This window comes from Bison bison, unplaced genomic scaffold (genome assembly GCF_000754665.1).
Source record: "Bison bison bison isolate TAMUID 2011002044 unplaced genomic scaffold, Bison_UMD1.0 scf7180017864041, whole genome shotgun sequence".
In the NCBI taxonomy this organism is placed as follows: Eukaryota; Metazoa; Chordata; class Mammalia; order Artiodactyla; family Bovidae; genus Bison; species Bison bison.
In genome coordinates this window covers 4905971-4925304 of record NW_011494613.1, presented here as the reverse complement: position 1 = coordinate 4925304, position 19334 = coordinate 4905971, and the positions used below count along the sequence as shown (strand labels likewise).

At 36.7% G+C, this 19334-nt stretch overlaps 1 protein-coding gene across 4 annotated transcripts in view; it reads right to left on the bottom strand.

The window, feature by feature from the left end:
- CTAGE5 (CTAGE family, member 5) overlaps positions 1-14336 on the bottom strand; it is a 97449-nt gene extending 83113 nt beyond the window's left edge. For all 4 annotated transcript variants that reach the window (XM_010835333.1, XM_010835335.1, XM_010835334.1 and 1 more), the window contains exons 1-4: positions 13982-14336; positions 12137-12270; positions 9201-9287; positions 4351-5581 (exon numbers count right to left, since the gene is read on the bottom strand). In XM_010835333.1, the coding sequence (XP_010833635.1) occupies positions 4351-5581; positions 9201-9287; positions 12137-12270; positions 13982-14096 (1567 nt within the window). In that variant the 5' untranslated portion in view covers positions 14097-14336. The remainder of the gene's footprint in view (positions 1-4350; positions 5582-9200; positions 9288-12136; positions 12271-13981) is intronic.
- Positions 14337-19334: the final 4998 nt, after the last annotated feature.

The window sequence follows — 19334 nt, the reverse complement described above, 5'->3', positions numbered from 1 at the left end:
ATTTGGCAATAAGGAGTTCATGGTCTGAGCCACAGTCAGCTCCTGGTCTTGTTTTTGCTGACTGTATAGAGCTTCTCCATCTTTGGCTGCAAAGAATATAATCAATCTGATTTTGGTGTTGACCATCTGGTGATGTCCATGTATAGAATCTTCTCTTGTGTTGTTGGAAGAGGGTGTTTGTTATGACCAGTGCATTTTCTTGGCAAAACTCTATCAGTCTTTGCCCTGCTTCATTCCATATTCCAAGGCCAAATTTTCCTGTTACTACAGGTGTTTCTTGACTTCCTACTTTTGCATTCCAGTCCCCTATAATGAAAAGGACATCTTTTTTGGGTGTTAGTTCTAAAAGGTCTTGTAGGTCTTCATACAACCGTTCAACTTCAGCTTCTTCAGTATTACTGGTTGGGGCATAGACTTGGATTACTGTGATATTGAATGGTTTGCCTTGGAAACGAAGAGAGATCATTCTGTCGTTTTTGAGATTGTATCCAAGTACTGCATTTCAGACTCTTTTGTTGACCATGATGGCCACTCCATTTCTTCTGAGGGATTCCTGCCCGCAGTAGTAGATATAATGGTCACCTGAGTTAAATTCACCCATTCCAGTCCATTTCAGTTTGCTGATTCCTAGAATGTCGACATTCACTCTTGCCATCTCTTGTTTGACCACTTCCAATTTGCCTTGATTCATGGACCTGACATTCCAGGTTCCTATGCAATATTGCTCTTTACAGCATTGGACCTTGCTTCTATCACCAGTCACATCCACAGCTGGGTATTCTTTTTGCTTTGGCTCCCTCCCTTCATTCTTTCTGGAGTTATTTCTCCACTGATCTCCAGTAGCATATTGCGCACCTACTGACCTGAGGAGTTTTGGCCATCATCAAAAAGTCAACAATGAATACTGAAAAGGGTGTGGAGAAAAGGAAAGCCTTCTGTACTTTGGTGGGAACATAAACTGGTGCAGCCACTAGGGAGAACAGCATGGAGGTCCCTTAAAAAATTAAAAATAGAACTTCCATAGGATCCAACAACCCCACACCTGGCCATATACTGGAAAAAAACTATAATCTGAAAATATACATGCATTATTTACAATAGCCAAGACATGGAAGCAGTTTAAATGTCTATCAACAGATGAACAGAAAAAGAAAATTGTATGTATTCAATACATACGATGGACTATAGGCCATAAAAAAGAATGAAATAATGCTATTTGCAGCATTGGATAGACCTAGAGCTTATCATACTAGATGAAGTCAGATAGTGAATGACAAATATCATATGATATCACTTACATGTGGAATCTAGAAAAATTATACAAATGAACTTATTTACAAAACAGAAATAGACTCAGACAGAAAACAAACTTATAGTTACCAAAAGGAAAGAAAGGGAGGGATAAATTAAGAATTTGGGATTAACATTTATATACTACTGTATATAAAATAAACAACAAGGTCCTAATAATAGCACAGGAAACTATATTCAATATCTTATAATAACCTATAATTGAAAACAATCTAAAAAGTAATATATATTCTTATCTGTATATTCATATAGGTTCTTATATGTATATATATTTTATATATATATATAACTGAATCACTTTGCTGTATACCTGAAATATTGTAAATACTTGAATTTTTAAAAAAGATTTACATTAGATACAGCTATGACTTTCTTATAATTTTTAATAAATTAATAAAGTTTTAATTCAAATAAAATAATATTCTTTCATATTTAACTGTACTTGGAAAATTCATTATTTAAATAAGCTCAGTTGGAATCCTTTTGTAAAATAGCTATTAATATTATAATATAAATAACTTATCTAATTAATTTATTTTGTAAATTCTTAGATCAGCAATATTGGCTTTTTGTAAATGTGTTATCTCAAGCCTCAACTTTTCACAAATACTTATTCAAGATCAGCGATTCATTTTTCTTATGCATTCTTTACAAATAAGTCCAGTTTTCACTTGTTATTCCCTAAAAGGGGTAGTGAAATTATCTGAAAATATTGGCTATTTTAGCTATTTCTCCAATATCCAGAAAATAGACTCTGTGGCATTAACTGAATCCTTCCTTTAGTATTCTCATTTTTAATAGCAAACTTTGCATGACCTTAGTTTGTTTTCATTTAGTTAATAGTGAAATGTTTTGAAATATTTGTAGAGTAAGGCATCTTTTTTCTGAACCTTAAAAGAATTTCTTAACACTTTTATAAAAATCCTTCAAAACTAGTTATAATTGCATAAATGCACTGCTTGACTATTTACCAAGTTATTTTCCCAGCATCACTACATGAAATAAATTCTACTAAAATGATATTCAGAATGCCCTGAAGTTTCTATATATAAGCTCTAAAATATTTTTATTTCTGGGTTGATATTGCTTTGTTTTAGTCTCTTCTTTCCAGTTACTCTTATCTGCTTTTTCACAAATATCTCTTTAGGATCTAACAAGCTTAGAATAAAATAATTTCCTCTAGCCTTTGAAAATCTAGGTCTCTAATGTTTTCAGTCATGAAAATCATCATATCTACACCTTTCTTATTTAGAAAAGTGTTAGAGGTGGCCCAGATGGTAAAGAATCTGCCTGCGATGCAGGAGACCCAAGTTCGATCCGTGGGTCAGGAAGATCCCCTAGAGAAGGGAATGGCTACCCACTCTAGTATTCTTGCCTGGAGAATTCCATGAACAGAAGAGCCTAGCCGGCTACAGGCCATGGGGTCTCAAAGAGTCTGACATGACTGAGCGACTAATACTTTCACTTCACTTAGAATCTAAAGTCTATATTCTGGTTAAAGGATGTTGATCAAATAAAGAACTCACATTTTATAGAATATTAAGAAATAACATATAGTTCTTCTGGAAATTCAAGAAAATCAACCAGCTCCAGTGAAATGTGTTTCTTTCTGAGTTTGCAACATTATTGATCTCTTCTTGTGAAAGTTTTTCTGTCATTCTAAAGTTCAATCGTTTCTGTATTATTGGCCAATATTTGTTGAGTTTCTAATCTGCCCATCATAAAGACAGAATGGAGATGTGCGAAAGTCATGTTATATAACTCTACTTAAAATATAATCCACGTGTTTTTAATCATAGGTGTCACTGATGCCTGGACACCTAGAAGTCTCCTCCCCTACTCTGCTCTCTTCTGTTGCCTTCTGTTGAGCTCCCAGAATTGAGAGACTTGATGGACAATGTGGAAAACGTTTTACATTGTTTTTGCTTGAGTTTCCATATTACCTTGTACACTTAAAGAAAACCTTTGTTATCACAGATCTTCTTAGTGGGGAGGTGAGGAACTATAAATCTAGAATAAAATATAATTTAGAAACCAAGGCTATTTTAAAGTAATGAAAGGTGTTTTTAAAATAACCTAATAAGCAAAAATTATCACCTAACAGAACAGAAAGTCAATGGACATTATCTAAAATAGGTTAATCAAAGGAGAACAATATAAATACTTTATTTAGAAAATAGATAAATACTACAAGAAATATTCTCTAAAAAATAAAAGAAATTATTATCCTTGGGAGAGAGGTGGAAGTAGAGATGGACAAAGGGAACAGAAATTGCTTTTGTTTAGGGAAAAAAAAAGCCTTAGCACTAAATATATTTTTAAACCTGTCTACATATAGCAGTTTGATTAAAACTTATTGTAAAATACCTAGAGATCTCCTTGAAATATCCATATACATCCAATCATTCCTTGTCCCTTGAGATTTTATGATATTAAGATCTACTAAGCACTTCCCTGGTGGCTCAGACAGTAAAGAACCCACCTGCAATGTGGGAGACCTGCGTTTGAACCCTGAGTTGGGAAGAGCCCCTGGAGCATGGAATGGCAACCAACTCCAGTATTCTTGCCTGGAGAACTCCATGAACAGAGGACCCTGGCAGGCCCCAGTCCATGGGGTCACAAAGAGTTGGACATGACTGACTGACTTTCACTTTACTTTAAGATCTACTAAGTCCCAGAGCAAACCAGATATATTGATAAAAGGGTGATTGACAAGGTTGTTGCTGATTATTGTTTATTTAGAAAAACAAGGATTCCTGGATTTTTCATGTGATTTGTACTTTTAAAAATAGGCTCAGACTGTAAAGAATCTGCCCATAATGTGGGAGACCCAGGTTTGACCCCTGGGTTGGGCAGATCCCCTGAAGAAGAGAATGGCTACCCACTCCAATATTCTGGCCCGGAGAATTCATGGACAGAGGAGCCTGGCGGGCTACAGTCCATGGCACCTCAAAAAGTCAGACACGACTGAGCAACTAGCAATTTCACTTTTTCCTATGTTTAAAAAAGAAATCACATTATAGATATTTTTATACTAACCTGGCTGACTGTAACCACTTTTCAACGTATCTTCTATATTATCTGTGGGGTACTTTTCAGCTGAAAATTCTTCTGTTTCATCATTTTCACCTACATTACTTTCATCCAGAGTCTGTTTGGGAAATGTCAATTCCATTTCCTTTGGAGTGTTCTGGAACCTCCAGCGGTTGTCAAAATTATACAATAACTTTTTAAAATATGGTACAGTATCAGAATCCTCTGTTTTCTCTAAGACCCTTTCCTTGCCTATTTGATTTTCAGTTTCCGTAACTTTTATTAGTTTTATTTCTTGTTCCTTATCAGGGTCAAATTCACTTGTTGAAGGATGTCTATGTTTATCTTCCTCACTTCCTTCTTCATTTTTTCCATCATCTGATATCATTTTATCTTCATTAGCATATGCGAAGCCTAGCATAGCAAAACCAAAATCAAACCAACTTGGCTTGAGAATTGAGCTCTCATTAGTGATTATGTCTTCCTTTTCTGTTAATATTTCTGTACACGGAACAGTGGGTTCTTCCTCAGAGGATATGGAACTAGGAACATCTTCTAACGGTGGGTTGCTTTCTTTGGACGATAACTCAAGCTCTGTATCCTTACCTCCAAAACCCAAATAACTTGTAAATCCACCACCAAACCAACCAGTGTCTTGAGGATTGAGACTGTGCTCTAACTCAGATACTAACAGTTCAGACTGTTCCTTTGGCACCGAATCAAACTCTAATTCAAGTTCTTGCTTATGTTCTGTTTGGGGCTCACCACTGTTTAATTCCTCTGGGTCAGTCTCATCTTCCACTGCTATTTGTCTACTTAGAAATGAGCTTTCTTCTTGAGGATCAGTAACTGATTCAAAAGGCTTTTCTTCAGCTTGGTCCTTTCCAAATCCAAACCATCCTTTCACTTCAGGGACAGCTGAAGATGGTGGGACATGATCCTCTTCTGGAATAAGATACTGTTCGATACTTTCAGCTTCTGCTTCCCAATCTTCTAATTCACTAGTACTTCTGATATCTTCAAGAGCCTCTGAAGCTGGAAATTGGTCTTCAAACAAACTACTTTCAGAAGTTGAATAAAAGCCAGGTTCTATCTGAAAATCACTTTCATATACACTAGATTTGGGGTCATTATCTTCTTCATATGGATACATATTTTCACTATTATCACTGTTTAACTCACTAGCTTCATTTTCAAATATGTAGCTTATTCCAAGAAGACAGAAAAAGTCAGATTCCTGAAAGGAAAAATAAATATATGATTAACATTAATATACTGAAACTCCTTGTTTGTCCAAAATCATTCCAAATGAGTGTCATTTTCCCAAGGCCACACAACTAGCTCAATAGCTGAGCAAAAACTCCTAATTGCAAACACTTGTATCATAACTGACTTTTCAGGGTTACTGATATAAACCTCAGTTAGGTTTATATCACTTGCATTAGGATTTGTTATCAAATAGTTGAAGAACTTTAGAAGAAAAGGCAATCTAGTACTGAGTATATTCTGCAAAGAAACTCTAATGAAAAGGCGTACATGGCCACAAAACCTTGCTCCTTGTAAGGGTACACTGAATGGACACATGGAGCTGTGCCGTGGTTTCAGAGTGGAACTTACAGCACATGATCACAGCTCAGAAAAACCAGACTCTAAAGCATGACGGCCTGGTTAGAAGCTACACTAAGACACTTAGGCTTCTTTCATTGAGTTATTGCAAACAGCCAGTGGAGGCAGGGATCCCCTTGCTCATCTCACAGAACAACCAAATTTTCAAGAATAAAATGGTAAAAGCTATTTTTTTTATTTGAAGGTATGAGACACTGATATGCACTGCTCTTTGGTTATCACCATTATAAAATGAGAATAAAACTCAGAATTTTACAAAAAATAAACTTCAGAATTACAATTTTTTACAGTATAATTTTGGCACTGCAACACTGTAGGTGATTAATAGACATTGGAGCCAAACACCATGGATTGAAATCTTAATCCCGCTGTTTACTAGCTTTGTGACCTTGGGTGAATTAGATGATCTTTCTATGCCTCAGTCTCTTCATTTGTAAAATAAGAAAAATAATACCTTATAGGGCTGTTGTGAAAGATTAAATGAATCAAATACTTGAAATAGCAACTGTCTCTAGTAAATACTAGCCTAATGTAGCCCAAGGTTATACTACCCTAGATGAGCCAGCTGTGCAAGGATAAAAAGGCCCAACCCCTTGCCTCTATTCAGAACAAATCTGAAAGGCCATCCCAGCATCTAAGTTCCTTATAGAATCACCTGAAATCATTGCTGCAACTGCATCATAGTTCAACTTCTCTGTCTGTCCAATCCTGCTTTTTCTGGTGTTTCCTTATAAGTGCTATTCTTAAGAGTACCCACCCCCAGTGCACTTCTTGGATGCAAAAGTCCATCTATTTCCCAGGGGACTTGACCTAAGAATTTGGGCCTCCTATATGCCTACTATGTGCTCTGCTCTGTGCCAAGTACTGAAATTCTATAGTAAATGATAGAAACAATAAATAATAGACTGTGATAAGTGCTATGCAGGAAATAAACAGGAAGCTGTGGTTGAGAAGCAATAATTCCTTTAGAACCATCATGAAAGAGCTCTCTGAGGCACTGATGTTTAAGCTGTGCCCTACAGCTTAAAGACTAAACAACAACAAAAGGATAAGGAGGAACTAACCAGATGAAGAACTTAGGGAAAGCACTCCAAACAAAGAGAATGACCTATTTGGGTTTTTAGGCAGGGAAAGCGCTTGGCATGGTCTAAGAACAGTCAATAGGCCAGCATGGCTAGGAGCATAGTGGGGGCCAGAAGAAGGGCATAAGACAGGGTCAGCAGAGGGCAGGAACAGATCATGCAGAGCCAGGTAAGGAGTCAGATGCAACGCAAAGCTGTTGAAAGGCTTTAAACCAAGTGAATGACAAGATCTAATTTTTTGAATTCTGATTCATGACTATAAGGTTCATGGCTGTTTAGAGAATGAATTGGAAGAGGGCAAAAGTAAAGGTAAAAAGACCAGTTAGAAATCTACTGCAGGTTCTACTCAGGAGGTAATTATGCCTTGAGTCAGAGCTATAGGGAGAGTAAAAATGAAGAGAAGACAGATAGATATATTTTGGAGACAGAACTGGCAGGACCAATAGTTACAGAGTGAATAGACAGTTAATCCCAGAATTTGTGCTGGGAAAGAGCCAAATAATAGACAGTTTACTTAACCAGGGAGAACTGACTTCACACTGACCTCATTTAAGGTAAACTGGCTTAACCTGCGTGTGTGTGTGTGCTAAGTTGCTTCAGTTGTGTCCGACTCTTTGTGATCCTATGGACCATAGCCTGCCAGGTTCCTCTGTCCACGGGATTTTCCAGGCAAGAATTGTGGAGTGGGTGCCCATATTCTCCTCCAGAGGATCTTGCTGATCCAGAGATCGACACAGAATCTGAGTTAAATGTGCTAGTCAAATTCACGTATTGAAAAGTCACCTTCTGATTCCCTTTCTCATTATCAAGCCCAGCATTATCAAACTCAGTTAAAAATCCAACAGCAAAAGAGGTTTACAGATTGGAGACCTAGAGAGTATGATGGGAAATAAACTCTGTCTCAGGAGGACAATAACATTAGTAATAATATCTAAGATTTACATAGCACTTAGTAAATGCTGTTTTATGTGGTTTCATATGCTCTTTTTTCCTCAATACATTCATGAGGTAAGTTTATAATCATCATCCTCATTTTACAAATGAGAAAAAAGGCACAAAGATCACATGACAACTAAGTGTCTAAGTCAGGCTTTGAACCCAGCCCATCTCTAGAATTGATGCTCTAAACCACTGTATTCTACTGCCTGCTAATTTTTCAGTAAGCAAAATCTTTGTCATTAACCCTGTTTTACCTGATATTATTCACATACTCAAACTATTCCTAGTGTTAGTTCTTAAGACTATTTTTTTTTTTTATATAATACCCCTCATAGAAAAACTTTATGGGAAAGCAGGGAAAACTACCAAGATATGAATGAAGACAAAAAATAAAAAAAGTTCAGACATAAAGTGTGTGACCTTGGTTTAAGTGGAAATGGAACTCTTGGGTGGTTTGTAGTTAGTGACCTATATTTCATTTTGTGGCACTGATGCTGCTACAGCTAAGTCGCTTCAGTCGTGTCTGACTCTGTGCAACCCCATAGACAGCAGCCCACCAGGCTCCTCCATCCCTGGGATTCTCCACGCAAGAATACTGGAATGGGTTGCCATTTCCTTCTCCAAGGCATGCATGCTAAGTTGCTTCCGTTGTGTCCGACTCTATGCGACCCCATGGACAGCAGCCCACCAGGCTCCTCTGTCCACAGGATTCTCTAGGCAAGAATACTGGAGTGGGTTGCCATTTCCTTCTCCACTTAAGACTATTTTATGTATCCACTATATAAGATGTGTAACTAATGAGCACTTACACCACAGAAAACTGTGTTAATCAAGAAATTTTAAATTCAACTAATAACCGTTAAGGGAATGGCAACCCCATCCAATATTCTTGCCTTGAGAATATCATGGACAGAGGATCCTGGTGGGCTACTGTCCAAAGGGGTCACAAAGAGTCAGACATGAATGAATGACTAACACACACACACACACCCACACACACAGAATAACTATACTCCAATATCAATTAATTTAAAAATAAATTAAATAAAGAATACATTCATTAAAAGGAGGAAGAAGAAAAGGAAAACTGGTAATTGGAAAAGAGAATTCTTGGGTGTTTACAATTATTTCTTTTGTTAGAGAAAAAATATATAAATTTACTTTAAAAAATAAATCAGTTCAATTAACAACCAAAATCTGTTTACTCACTTTTGTTGGTATTTGAACTTCCTCAGATATGAATACTTCTTCGATCTGGACTGCATCTCTGGGAAAATATCCAAAGTCCTTTCCTTTCTATCAAAATGAAGAATAAATATTAGCAAGTAAGAGTGATCAAAGCAATAGCTATTGAGCCTAATTTTGTTCCATGTCCTTGACTTTCATGTATTTCAAATCACAAATATTAATTGGTTTTCATTTACCATCTAAAAGAAAGTCCAATGAAATCATATTCCATTTGCTACTCAACAGAACAGGGTTAATTTGAGGGAACAAAGGGACAAGCTATAAAATGGCACTTTTTCAGATTTCAGAGGGAAAACCACTCATTTTCTTCCTCTTTCTGTTCTTAATGACCTTTCTTGCCTAGTGGACCACAGATTTATACTAATAAACCTGGAATATCAAAAAACAAGGGAATGGTGACAGTAGCCAAGCTAGATGGAGCTGTGACATATTCAGCATTTTCAGGATGTCAAAATAAGATGTTTAAACTCTGAAGAGCCAAGATGGATTCATCAAGATAGTAAACATCTACAAGTCCTCTAGAGGGAATTGGGTTCCATTTAACTTCTGTACCTTGGTGACAGAGATCCTCTCAATCTTGTTTAAGTGCCTTCAAGATGTCCCCCAAGAGTGAAGGCTTCACACGGCCACTCTCAGCCCATTTCCTACCCCTGTCCAAGTTTAAAGAGTGTATTTCTTTTGGCCCTTTGATTTAGCACCATTATACCTCAAGTCTGATTTTTCCAGCTCTTCAGTTGCTGCAACTATTTGAAAACTGACAAAGCGAACTCCACAATGTGGCTTCTTTTCTATGGTCACAAAACCTGGTTTGCAGGATCTTAGTTCTTTGACCAGGGATTGAACCCAGGCCCTCAGCAACGAAAGCCCAGAGTCTTAATCACACAGTGTAGATTCTTTTAATTTTATTTATTTACTTATTTTTGGCTGTGCTATGTCTTTGTTGCTATGCAGGCTTTTCTCTAGTTGCAGAAAGCAGGGTCTGTTCTCTAGTTGTGGTGTGCAGGCTTCTCATCGCAGTGGCTTCTCTCGTTGCAGAGCACGGGCTCTAGAGCACATGGGCTTCAGTAGTTGTGACTCCTAGGCTCTAGAGTGTGGGTTCAATAACTGTGGTCCACGGTTTCAGTTGCTTGGCAGCATGTGGGGTCTTCCCAGATCAGAGATCAAACCCATGTCTCCTGCACTGGCAGGTGGATTCTTTACCACTGAGACACCAGGGAAGCCCACAGTGTGGCTTCTTAAATGGCTATCTGCCTGGACTGGACACCTAAAGCACAAAACTAAGTGTGCTCGAAACTTCACCCTGGCTCCACACATTACATGTTGCTTTGTGAGGAACTATCATTTTCACACATAGTAGGCAAGAAAGAATGCTTTCTTCTTATGATACCTACTGTTTCATTTTTCTTATAGTTGCATTAGATACCTCCAGTGCATTCAAGGCAGAGAAATAATGTGTTTAAAGAACCATAAGCAGTAAGCAGTCTTGGGAGCTGCAAAGTCCAGGTAAACAATTCTGGTCAACAATGTCTGAGGTTCAGTCATATAGCCTCTAATGCTAAGAAGCAGGATTGACCCATGTAGAATCTGCTCCTTCAAATAAAGATCAGAGGCTTCCCGTGTAGATGCTATACAAGGAAGAGCTCTTATGCATATGCTATATGGAAACGATGTATGTATCAGGTTGGTCATGCTTGCTCAGCTTGGGAATAAAATCATGTGTCATGGTATGTTTTCATTCTAAAACATAATGATATAATCTAAGATACCAATCTATTTTCAACTGAAAATATTAATCATTAATTTGTCTATGTTATATATTCAGAAAGATGATTCAGGCATCTAGGAATTTCAGTGTAATAGGACTTTGGGCCAAATAAAAGTGTCTCAGTTATTCTTTTTTTCCATGAAAAATTCATATACCTCATTTCCTTAGGCTACTAATCTTTCAGAGGACCTCTTCAATAGCAACTAAGTCCTTTATTTGCTCAGAAAAACATGTCTTTTTTATTTTTTTGGCCAACTGATATCTCAGTTTTCCCAGTTAGGAAATGGAACTGCACCCTTGGCGGTGAAAGGTGATAGCATGCAGCTGTAACCACTGGACTGCCAGGGAAGTCCCAAGACACGTCTTTTAATCTGATTAACTAAAACTTCCCAGTCTCTCTTAAACTTGGCCGTTGGTAGCAATAAAGGATGGCTGGGCTTACCTAGTCATCCAGTACCTCCATCAGTACCTCTAAGGTCTCTCCAAACAAATATAAAAGGTAAGTTCAAAAACTATGCATGCTATGTAAAATAACTTCAAGGCACTCTTAAGCCTTCAGCCCAATCAGACTGGCTTCCTCAAAGCTATTTTTATAGAAATTCTGGAACCAGGAGTGAACATGTCCATTTGTTTAAATACGTCAAAGGTATATATAAATATATATAAAGGTTTTACATATATATATAAAGGTTTTACATATATATGTGTGTGTGTATATATATATATATATTGGAGAAGGCAATGGCACCCCACTCCAGTACTCTTGCCTGGAAAATCCCATGGATGGAGCAGCCTGGAGGGCTGCAGTCCATGGGGTCTCTGAGGGTCGGACACGACTGAGCGACTTCACTTTCACTTTTCACTTTCATGCATTGGAGAAGGAAATGGCAACCCACTCCAGTGTTCTTGCCTGGAGAATCCCAGGGACGGGGGAGCCTGGTGGGCTGCCGTCTATGGGGTCGCACAGAGTCGGACACGACTGAAGCGACTTAGCATAGCATAGCATAGCATAGCATAGCATATATATATATAGTACTTTGAAATGTTAAAGTTCTTTTAGAGATGAAAAGCAGGCTTCTTCGTGCAATCTGGTCATTTATTCTGTATTCAATTTATAAAATTAGATACTTACACTTCCTGCCCACAAGTCTTCCCTTTTTCCTGAGAGTTTAACATAAACCGATATCTCTTCTCCCTTAGTGAAGTTCAGGTATCGACAGTCAGGTCCTCTGTAATCTCTTATGGCGAAGACTCTGCTTATTAAAGCTATGTAACACACAAAGTAGAGAAGGGAAGGAAAAGATAATTAGTTTTCTTCCTGGCACCTACTATATTCCAGGCATCATGATAAGCTCTTTCATACCTTTTATCATTGTTATTATGAAATTCTCAAAACAGCCTATGAGGGAAATAATCTCATCTTAGACTAACAAATGAGCCTTTAATTAAGTCTCAAAGAGATGGTCACACACCTGATAAATAGTGGAGCCAGATCTGAACTGACTTTCTTTTCACTGCAACATCCGCCTTCTATATTCTAAGCTCTTCTTTCTGTTTTTCCCTAAACCTTTCTAGAAATCCATCAGTCTCTCTTAATGGACAACTCATATCTTACTTCTTATATGAGATATCCCTAATTGGTCCAGCCTACTCTGCCCCTTCTCTGAATTTCAAAATTACCTATTATTCTTATGTTGTATCCCTATTTACTATTTCATATTGACTTGTCTTATCATCATTTACTAGAATGAAAATCGCTGGAGGAATAGAAACTTATCTTACATTTTATTTTATTCCGCTTAGATACACACCCCTGATCTTCCAGACCCAGCACATAACAGACCCTTAGTAACTATGAACGATTATATCTACATATGTTAGATTTAGCCCTTCAACATGTAAAGTAATATACATACCATATTAACTATTATAATTATACTGACATATGTAAAACATTTTGATTAAGTTGTGCAATTAAAATTAAAATAACTTTTATCCATTACTATAAATATGAATGTTCTGTTTACATATGTGCCTAACCCTAAGGCAACTAAAATGAAGTCATAAAAAAGGAAATAAAAATTGTTTTATTATTATGTAGATAATATAATTATATAATGCTTATATAATAATATTATCATCTAGTAAACATTCTCTCTATACTAAATTACATATCCAAATTACTAAAGAAAATGTTTACACATAAAAATTTACTTTTAAATTATTTGTGTTAATACTAATAATATTTTGCATTTTTAATTTCCATGTTGCAAATTAGAAATAATTCTCACATACTGGAGGGATAGAAGGTTTAAAGCAATTATAATATATTGGGATGAAAGATGCTATTCATTTTGTACCATAATGCCAATTTCAGAAAATAAGTTCTTAAAGAACAAAATGAAAATTAATTTATCATTGTAGAAGAAAGCTTAATATTCAAAGACATAAATAAAATTTTCAACTCCTAAAACTCATTTCAGTATTTTTACATAATAAATTATGCAAAAATGATTAATGTTTGTTAAAGTTTTGGACAATAAATCATGATAGTATGAAATAAAAAGTCTTAGAAAACTCATGACAGTCAGAAACTTCTGATTGTGAAACAGAAACTAAAAAATATAAGAGCTTCATAAAAATAGCTATCAAATGGCCTGATTTTTTTAATATAAATCATTTACATTTATCTTAAAAAGTAGTAAAAGTGCTAATTTGTTTTTGAAAGCTGGATTAATATCTTTATAATTTCTGATATATTTATATATAAGGTTATCCTTACTCCTTTATATTTACATTAAAAACTATCACAAAATGTTTTGCTTCTAGCATGTCCTTTTTATAATGGACTATACCGTATAACTACAAATATTTCCCAATGATATTGATGTTCATTTTTTTATCATACATGCCCAAAATAACATTTTATATCATTTCAGAGCCTTAGTTTAAGAGGAAAAAAAGAAAAGCAACTTACCTTCACATTCCAAGTCACCACATTTTTTAAAGTCTGCCAGCAGTTTTGTGCTCTCCAAACACTTTGTCAGAGAAATAACCAAAAGGAAGATCCTGTGAATTTTAAGTTCCGCCATGCTAAAATAAGCAGGAATCCCAAACAAGGTTTAAACTGATTGCTTAGGCAGTAGTTATGCCAGCCAAAACAGGAGATAACCCAGACTATTTTCTAAATGTAAGAGGGAAAGGTTTGAGGTTTTTCAACCCCTTCTACCTCATAACTACTTTTTTCTATCCGTGTTTAGGCTTGAGAGACAAACACTCTCTGTTCTCAATCTTCAGTATCTGCAGTGTCAGGTATCCAGATTATACATAAGGGTTTAATAATTAACAGGGATTTTTAGCTGGAGTCATGTCTTACAAAGCTGGCCCATGGAAAACTCTCCTGCTTAAAGGCACCTTGTGTTCCACAGAACAATTTTTAAATGGCCTCCACAAAAGGTAGTTCATCTCTTTCTGTTAAAGTCTTCGAGTAGATCAGTCAATAAGTATATAGTATTTGCTGCATGTAAATACCAGCGTCAAGAAAGATATAGTTAAATGTAGAAGCAATAATAATTTATATTAAAAGCATGGTTCAAGATTATCATGATGAAAGTTATTTGAAAAAATATCCCACTTTCATACTGTAACAACCTTCTATGTTACTCTGAAGTTGAAACTTGTATTAAGATAGTTAAAATGTGTTCAGTACTTATTACGATCCAGGTACTATCTTAAACAATTACATGATCTGATTTTACTTTCACATCAACTGTCTAAGTAGGTAATATTGTCATCCCTATTTTTGCATTATGAGGAAATTGAGGTACATGGAGATGGGTTAACTCGCTTGCCCAACATCACATAGTGGAGAAGAAATTTAAACCTAGGTCCCGTGACTCGTCCTTCTCACAACCACAGAAAGGTGTCTACTCCATCTGTGACAATACCATTCCAGAAACAGAAGGCACAGTTTCATACAATACATACATACAGTGTCATTTCATGTATTTCAAATCATATGCATATTTCTGTATGTAGAGGGTGAATGAGAGAGGCATCTGAAAGACTCCTCTCCCACATGGTGGGAATATATCGTTTGAGTTCCAGTTGTTTTCACTTCCTCTTTGTACTTTTCTATATTGTTTGACTTTCTTCTTAAAAATAAGCAAGCATATGTCATTTTTAAATAACAGTAAGGTTTTGTAAATTAAATTATTTGAATGACTTGTTTAGTCGCTAAGTCACATCTGACTCTTTTTGCAACCCCATGGAGTGTAGCCTTCCACGCTCCTCTGTCCATGGCATTTCCCAGGTACAAATACTGGAGTAGGTGGCCACTTCTTTCTCCAAATTGAATGATATTGTCCCTTAAAGGAGATCAAATCCCTATATTGGGAATTTTTGTGTTAAACACTAGGTCAAAGTAGACTTTTGCAAACTAAGTTTGTCCTATTTCAATCTTAGGGAAATATTTTTCTTAGTCCTTCTTTGCTGTACCTTTTCCCAGTGTCTGGGCATGCCAGCATATACGCACTTTGCAGAATGCAGCACTTGCTGCACTTCTATGACGCCACACTCCCCTCTAGTGCCTGAGCAAGCTAAAGTGAAAGTCTGTTACATTCAAAGTCCTAAAAAAAAAGATGTGTGTTCTCTATTTGTTTTCCAGAACCAATAATTGGTAGGAACCCTGTTCTCTGAGATCAAAGATTTTTGCCTGTTTAGAAAGAATCTGACAGAACATGAGTTTAAGGATCCTTTGGTTTACAATTAGAACTATGCAGTACAGCACTGCATAGCTGTACATGTGCACACTCAAAAAGGTGTAGGTTTGTTTCTTGAATACTTCTGCAAATCTGTAAACTATGTCAAAGATATTAAAGAAGATCTTCAGCTTCAAATTTTAGCACTGAATTACTTACATAGTCTATAGTATCAAATCAAGAATGTTCAATAATTAATGTACTTCATCCTTTTCTGTATTCAGTATTAAAAATGTTAAAGCTAAATTCTTAACTAGCTAATTTAATTGTGCTCTGCATTATGAGACAGATGAACCCAGAGAAATTTGTCTATTCATTTGAGTCCAGAAAAACAAGAGAAAAATCCTTGCCTAAGATACCACCTTGCAGAGATTTGCTCTTGCTAGAAATGCTCCCACTTTCTTACTACTTAATGCACTCAAATGATCTCATTGTATGTTCAAACCATTATTCAAATATATTTTAACAAGAAATCTGAAAATGTGGTAGCATAATGTCACTAACAGATCCAGATGAAGAGGTGGTATATGAAAAGGATGAGAACATTTAAAGAAACTGAAGTATCAATTTTCACTACAAAAATAGTCTATTAACTTAGCCAGACATTATATAATGGCTGATGCATTTTGCAGCTCAAGTGTTTTGTCAATATTAAAATATAATACTGCTTCTGGGGAGGATTTCATAGTACAAGTCAGGAAAACTGATTTGGAAAGCCTATCTTCCAAAAGATAGGCCTTTGGAAGGCTTTCTTTCAAATCAGTATTGGAATCAGTTTGCCAACAAAGGTCTGTATAGTCAAAGCTATGGTTTTTCCAGTAATCATGCACAGATATAAGAATTGGATCATTAAAAACTGCTGAACACCGAAGAATTGATTCTTTTGAATTGTGGTGTTGGAGAAGACACTTGAGAGTCCCTTGGACTGCAAGGAAGTCAAACCAGTCAATCCTAAAGGAAATCAACCCTGAATATTCATTGGAAGGACTGATTCTGAAGCTCCAATACTTTGGCCACCTGGTGCAAAGAGCTGACTCATGGAAGAGACCCTGATGCTAGAAAAGATTGAGGGCAGGAAAAGGGGGCAGCATAGGATGAGATGGTTAGATAGTATCACTCAGTCAATGGACATGAATTTGAATAACTTCTGGGAGATGTGGAAGACAAGGGAGCCTGGTGTGCTGTAGTCCATAGGGTTTACATTCAAGTGATCAGACACAACTTAGTGACTGAACAACAATAGCTTTCTTCAGAAACCACACAGGATGAAAGAGTAACTACTGCACTGAGCTAAAGAATCAATCCTCAAAGCCACGAATGTTCAGTATCTTAGAGGTAATATGGCAAAGCAGACCTTCCCATGAGAATATACAGACATAATCATGAATGCCGCACTTCTACTGCTTGGTGAAGTTATTTCTGATACTATGTGGTACTACTTTTTCTCTTAGTACCTCAGATTTCCTAAAGTGGGAACATACTTCTTCAATCAGCTGCCTGTTACCCTGGCAGTTTATAAAATAGAAAAACTTAATTACAGTGGTCCCATCTTATCCACATTTTCACTTTCCATGGATTCTGCTACCTGAGATCTGAGAACATTATATTGAAAATTCCGGAAACAAACAAGTCACGTTTTAAATTGTGCGCTGTTCTAAGTGCTGTGACGAAATCTCCTGCTGTCCTTCTCCCTCCTGCTCAGAATCATCCCTTTGTCCAGTATATCCTGCCCATCAGTCACTTAGTAGCCACCTTGGTTATCAGATGGGCTGTCAAGGTATCACAGTGCTTGTGTTCAAGGAGCCTTTGGTTTACTTAAAAATGGCCCCAAACACAGCAGTAACAGTGCTGGCAATTCAGATACACCAAAGAGAAGCCATAAAGCACTTCCTTTAGGTGAAAATGGGAAAGTACTTGACTTAATAAGCGGAAAAAAATCATATGCTGAGATTGCTGAGATCTAAGGTAGAAACAAATCTATCTGTGAAATTGTGAAGAAGGAAAAAGAAATTTGTGCTTGTTTTGCTATCACACTTCAAAATGCAAAAGTTACATCCATAATGTCTGATAAATGCTTAGTTAAGATGGAAAGGGCATTAAATTTGTACAATAAGAAATGCTTGGAGAGAGAAGACATATAGATGGCAAAAAAAAAAGAAAGATACTCAATAGAACTAATTTTTAGAGAAATGCAAAACAAAACTATTAATACAATGAGGTATCACCTCACATCAGTCAGAATAGATTTCATCAAAAAGTCTACAAATAATAAATGCTGGAAAGGGTATAGAGAAAAGGGAACCCTCCTACCTTGTTGGTGGATATGTGAATTGATACTGCTACTATGGAGAACAGTATGGAGATTCTTTAAAAAAATAAAGCTACCATATGATCCAACAATCCCACTCCTGGGCATATATACAGAAAAAAAAAAATTCAAAAGGATGCTGCACCCCAATATTCACTGAAGCATTGTTTTACAATAGCCAGGACATGCAAGCAACCTAAATGTCCATTAAATGAGGAATGGATAAAGATGTGGTACATACATACAATGGAGTATTACTCAGTCACAGAAAGGAATGAAATAATGCCATCCGCAGTGACACAGGTGGACCTAGAGACCGTCATACAGACAGACAAAGACAGATATGTGAACTCGGTCATCCCCATCTGTTTGCAACCCCATGAATTGCCTGCCAGGTTCCTCTGTCCATGGAATTTTCCAGGCAAGAATACTGGAGTGGGTTGCCATTTCCTACGCCAGGGGATCTTCCTAAACTAGGGATCAAATCTGCCTCTCCCACGTCTCCTGCATTAACAGGCAGATTCTTTACCACTGAGCCACCTGAGAAACCTCAAATACTGTATAATATCACTTATAGTGGACTTTAGAAAAATGGTACAGATTTACAGATGAACTTACTTGCAAGGCAGAAATAGTGTCACAGATGTAGAAAACAATCTTGTGGTTACCAGTGGAGGAAGTGGGGGTGGGATGAATTGGGAGATTGGGATGGATATAGTCACACTATTATATATAAATGTATAACTAATGAGAACCTACTGTATAGCACAGGAATCTCTACTGAATGCTGTGTGATGATCTAAATGGGAAGGGAATCTAAAGAAGAGTGTATATATTTAACTGATTCACTTTGTACAGCAGAAACTAACACAGTATTGTAAAGCAACTATGCTCCAATAAAAATTAAACAAAAATGTTGACAGAGAGACCACATTCATATGGCTTCTGTTCTAACAATGCACCTATTCCCAGGTCTGCTTCAACTGCAGAGAGCCACCTTACCCAAGATCACCCCTTCCTGGGTGATCTGATGAATCTCGTTAATAAATGACAAGTGAATACAAAAGCAGGATCATCTCAGCCTAAGGCAGGACACTCTGACAGGCATTCCTCACTACAGAGCTCCTTGTTGGATTGACTGAAGTTTGCAGAGCCTGCATTGGAGTTTGACTTCCCTTTCTACCCAATCCCTCCTCTCTCCTCTCCTTTAGTAGGTGTTAATGTCTTGAATGCATAACTCCGTCTCGGTATTTATTACCTAG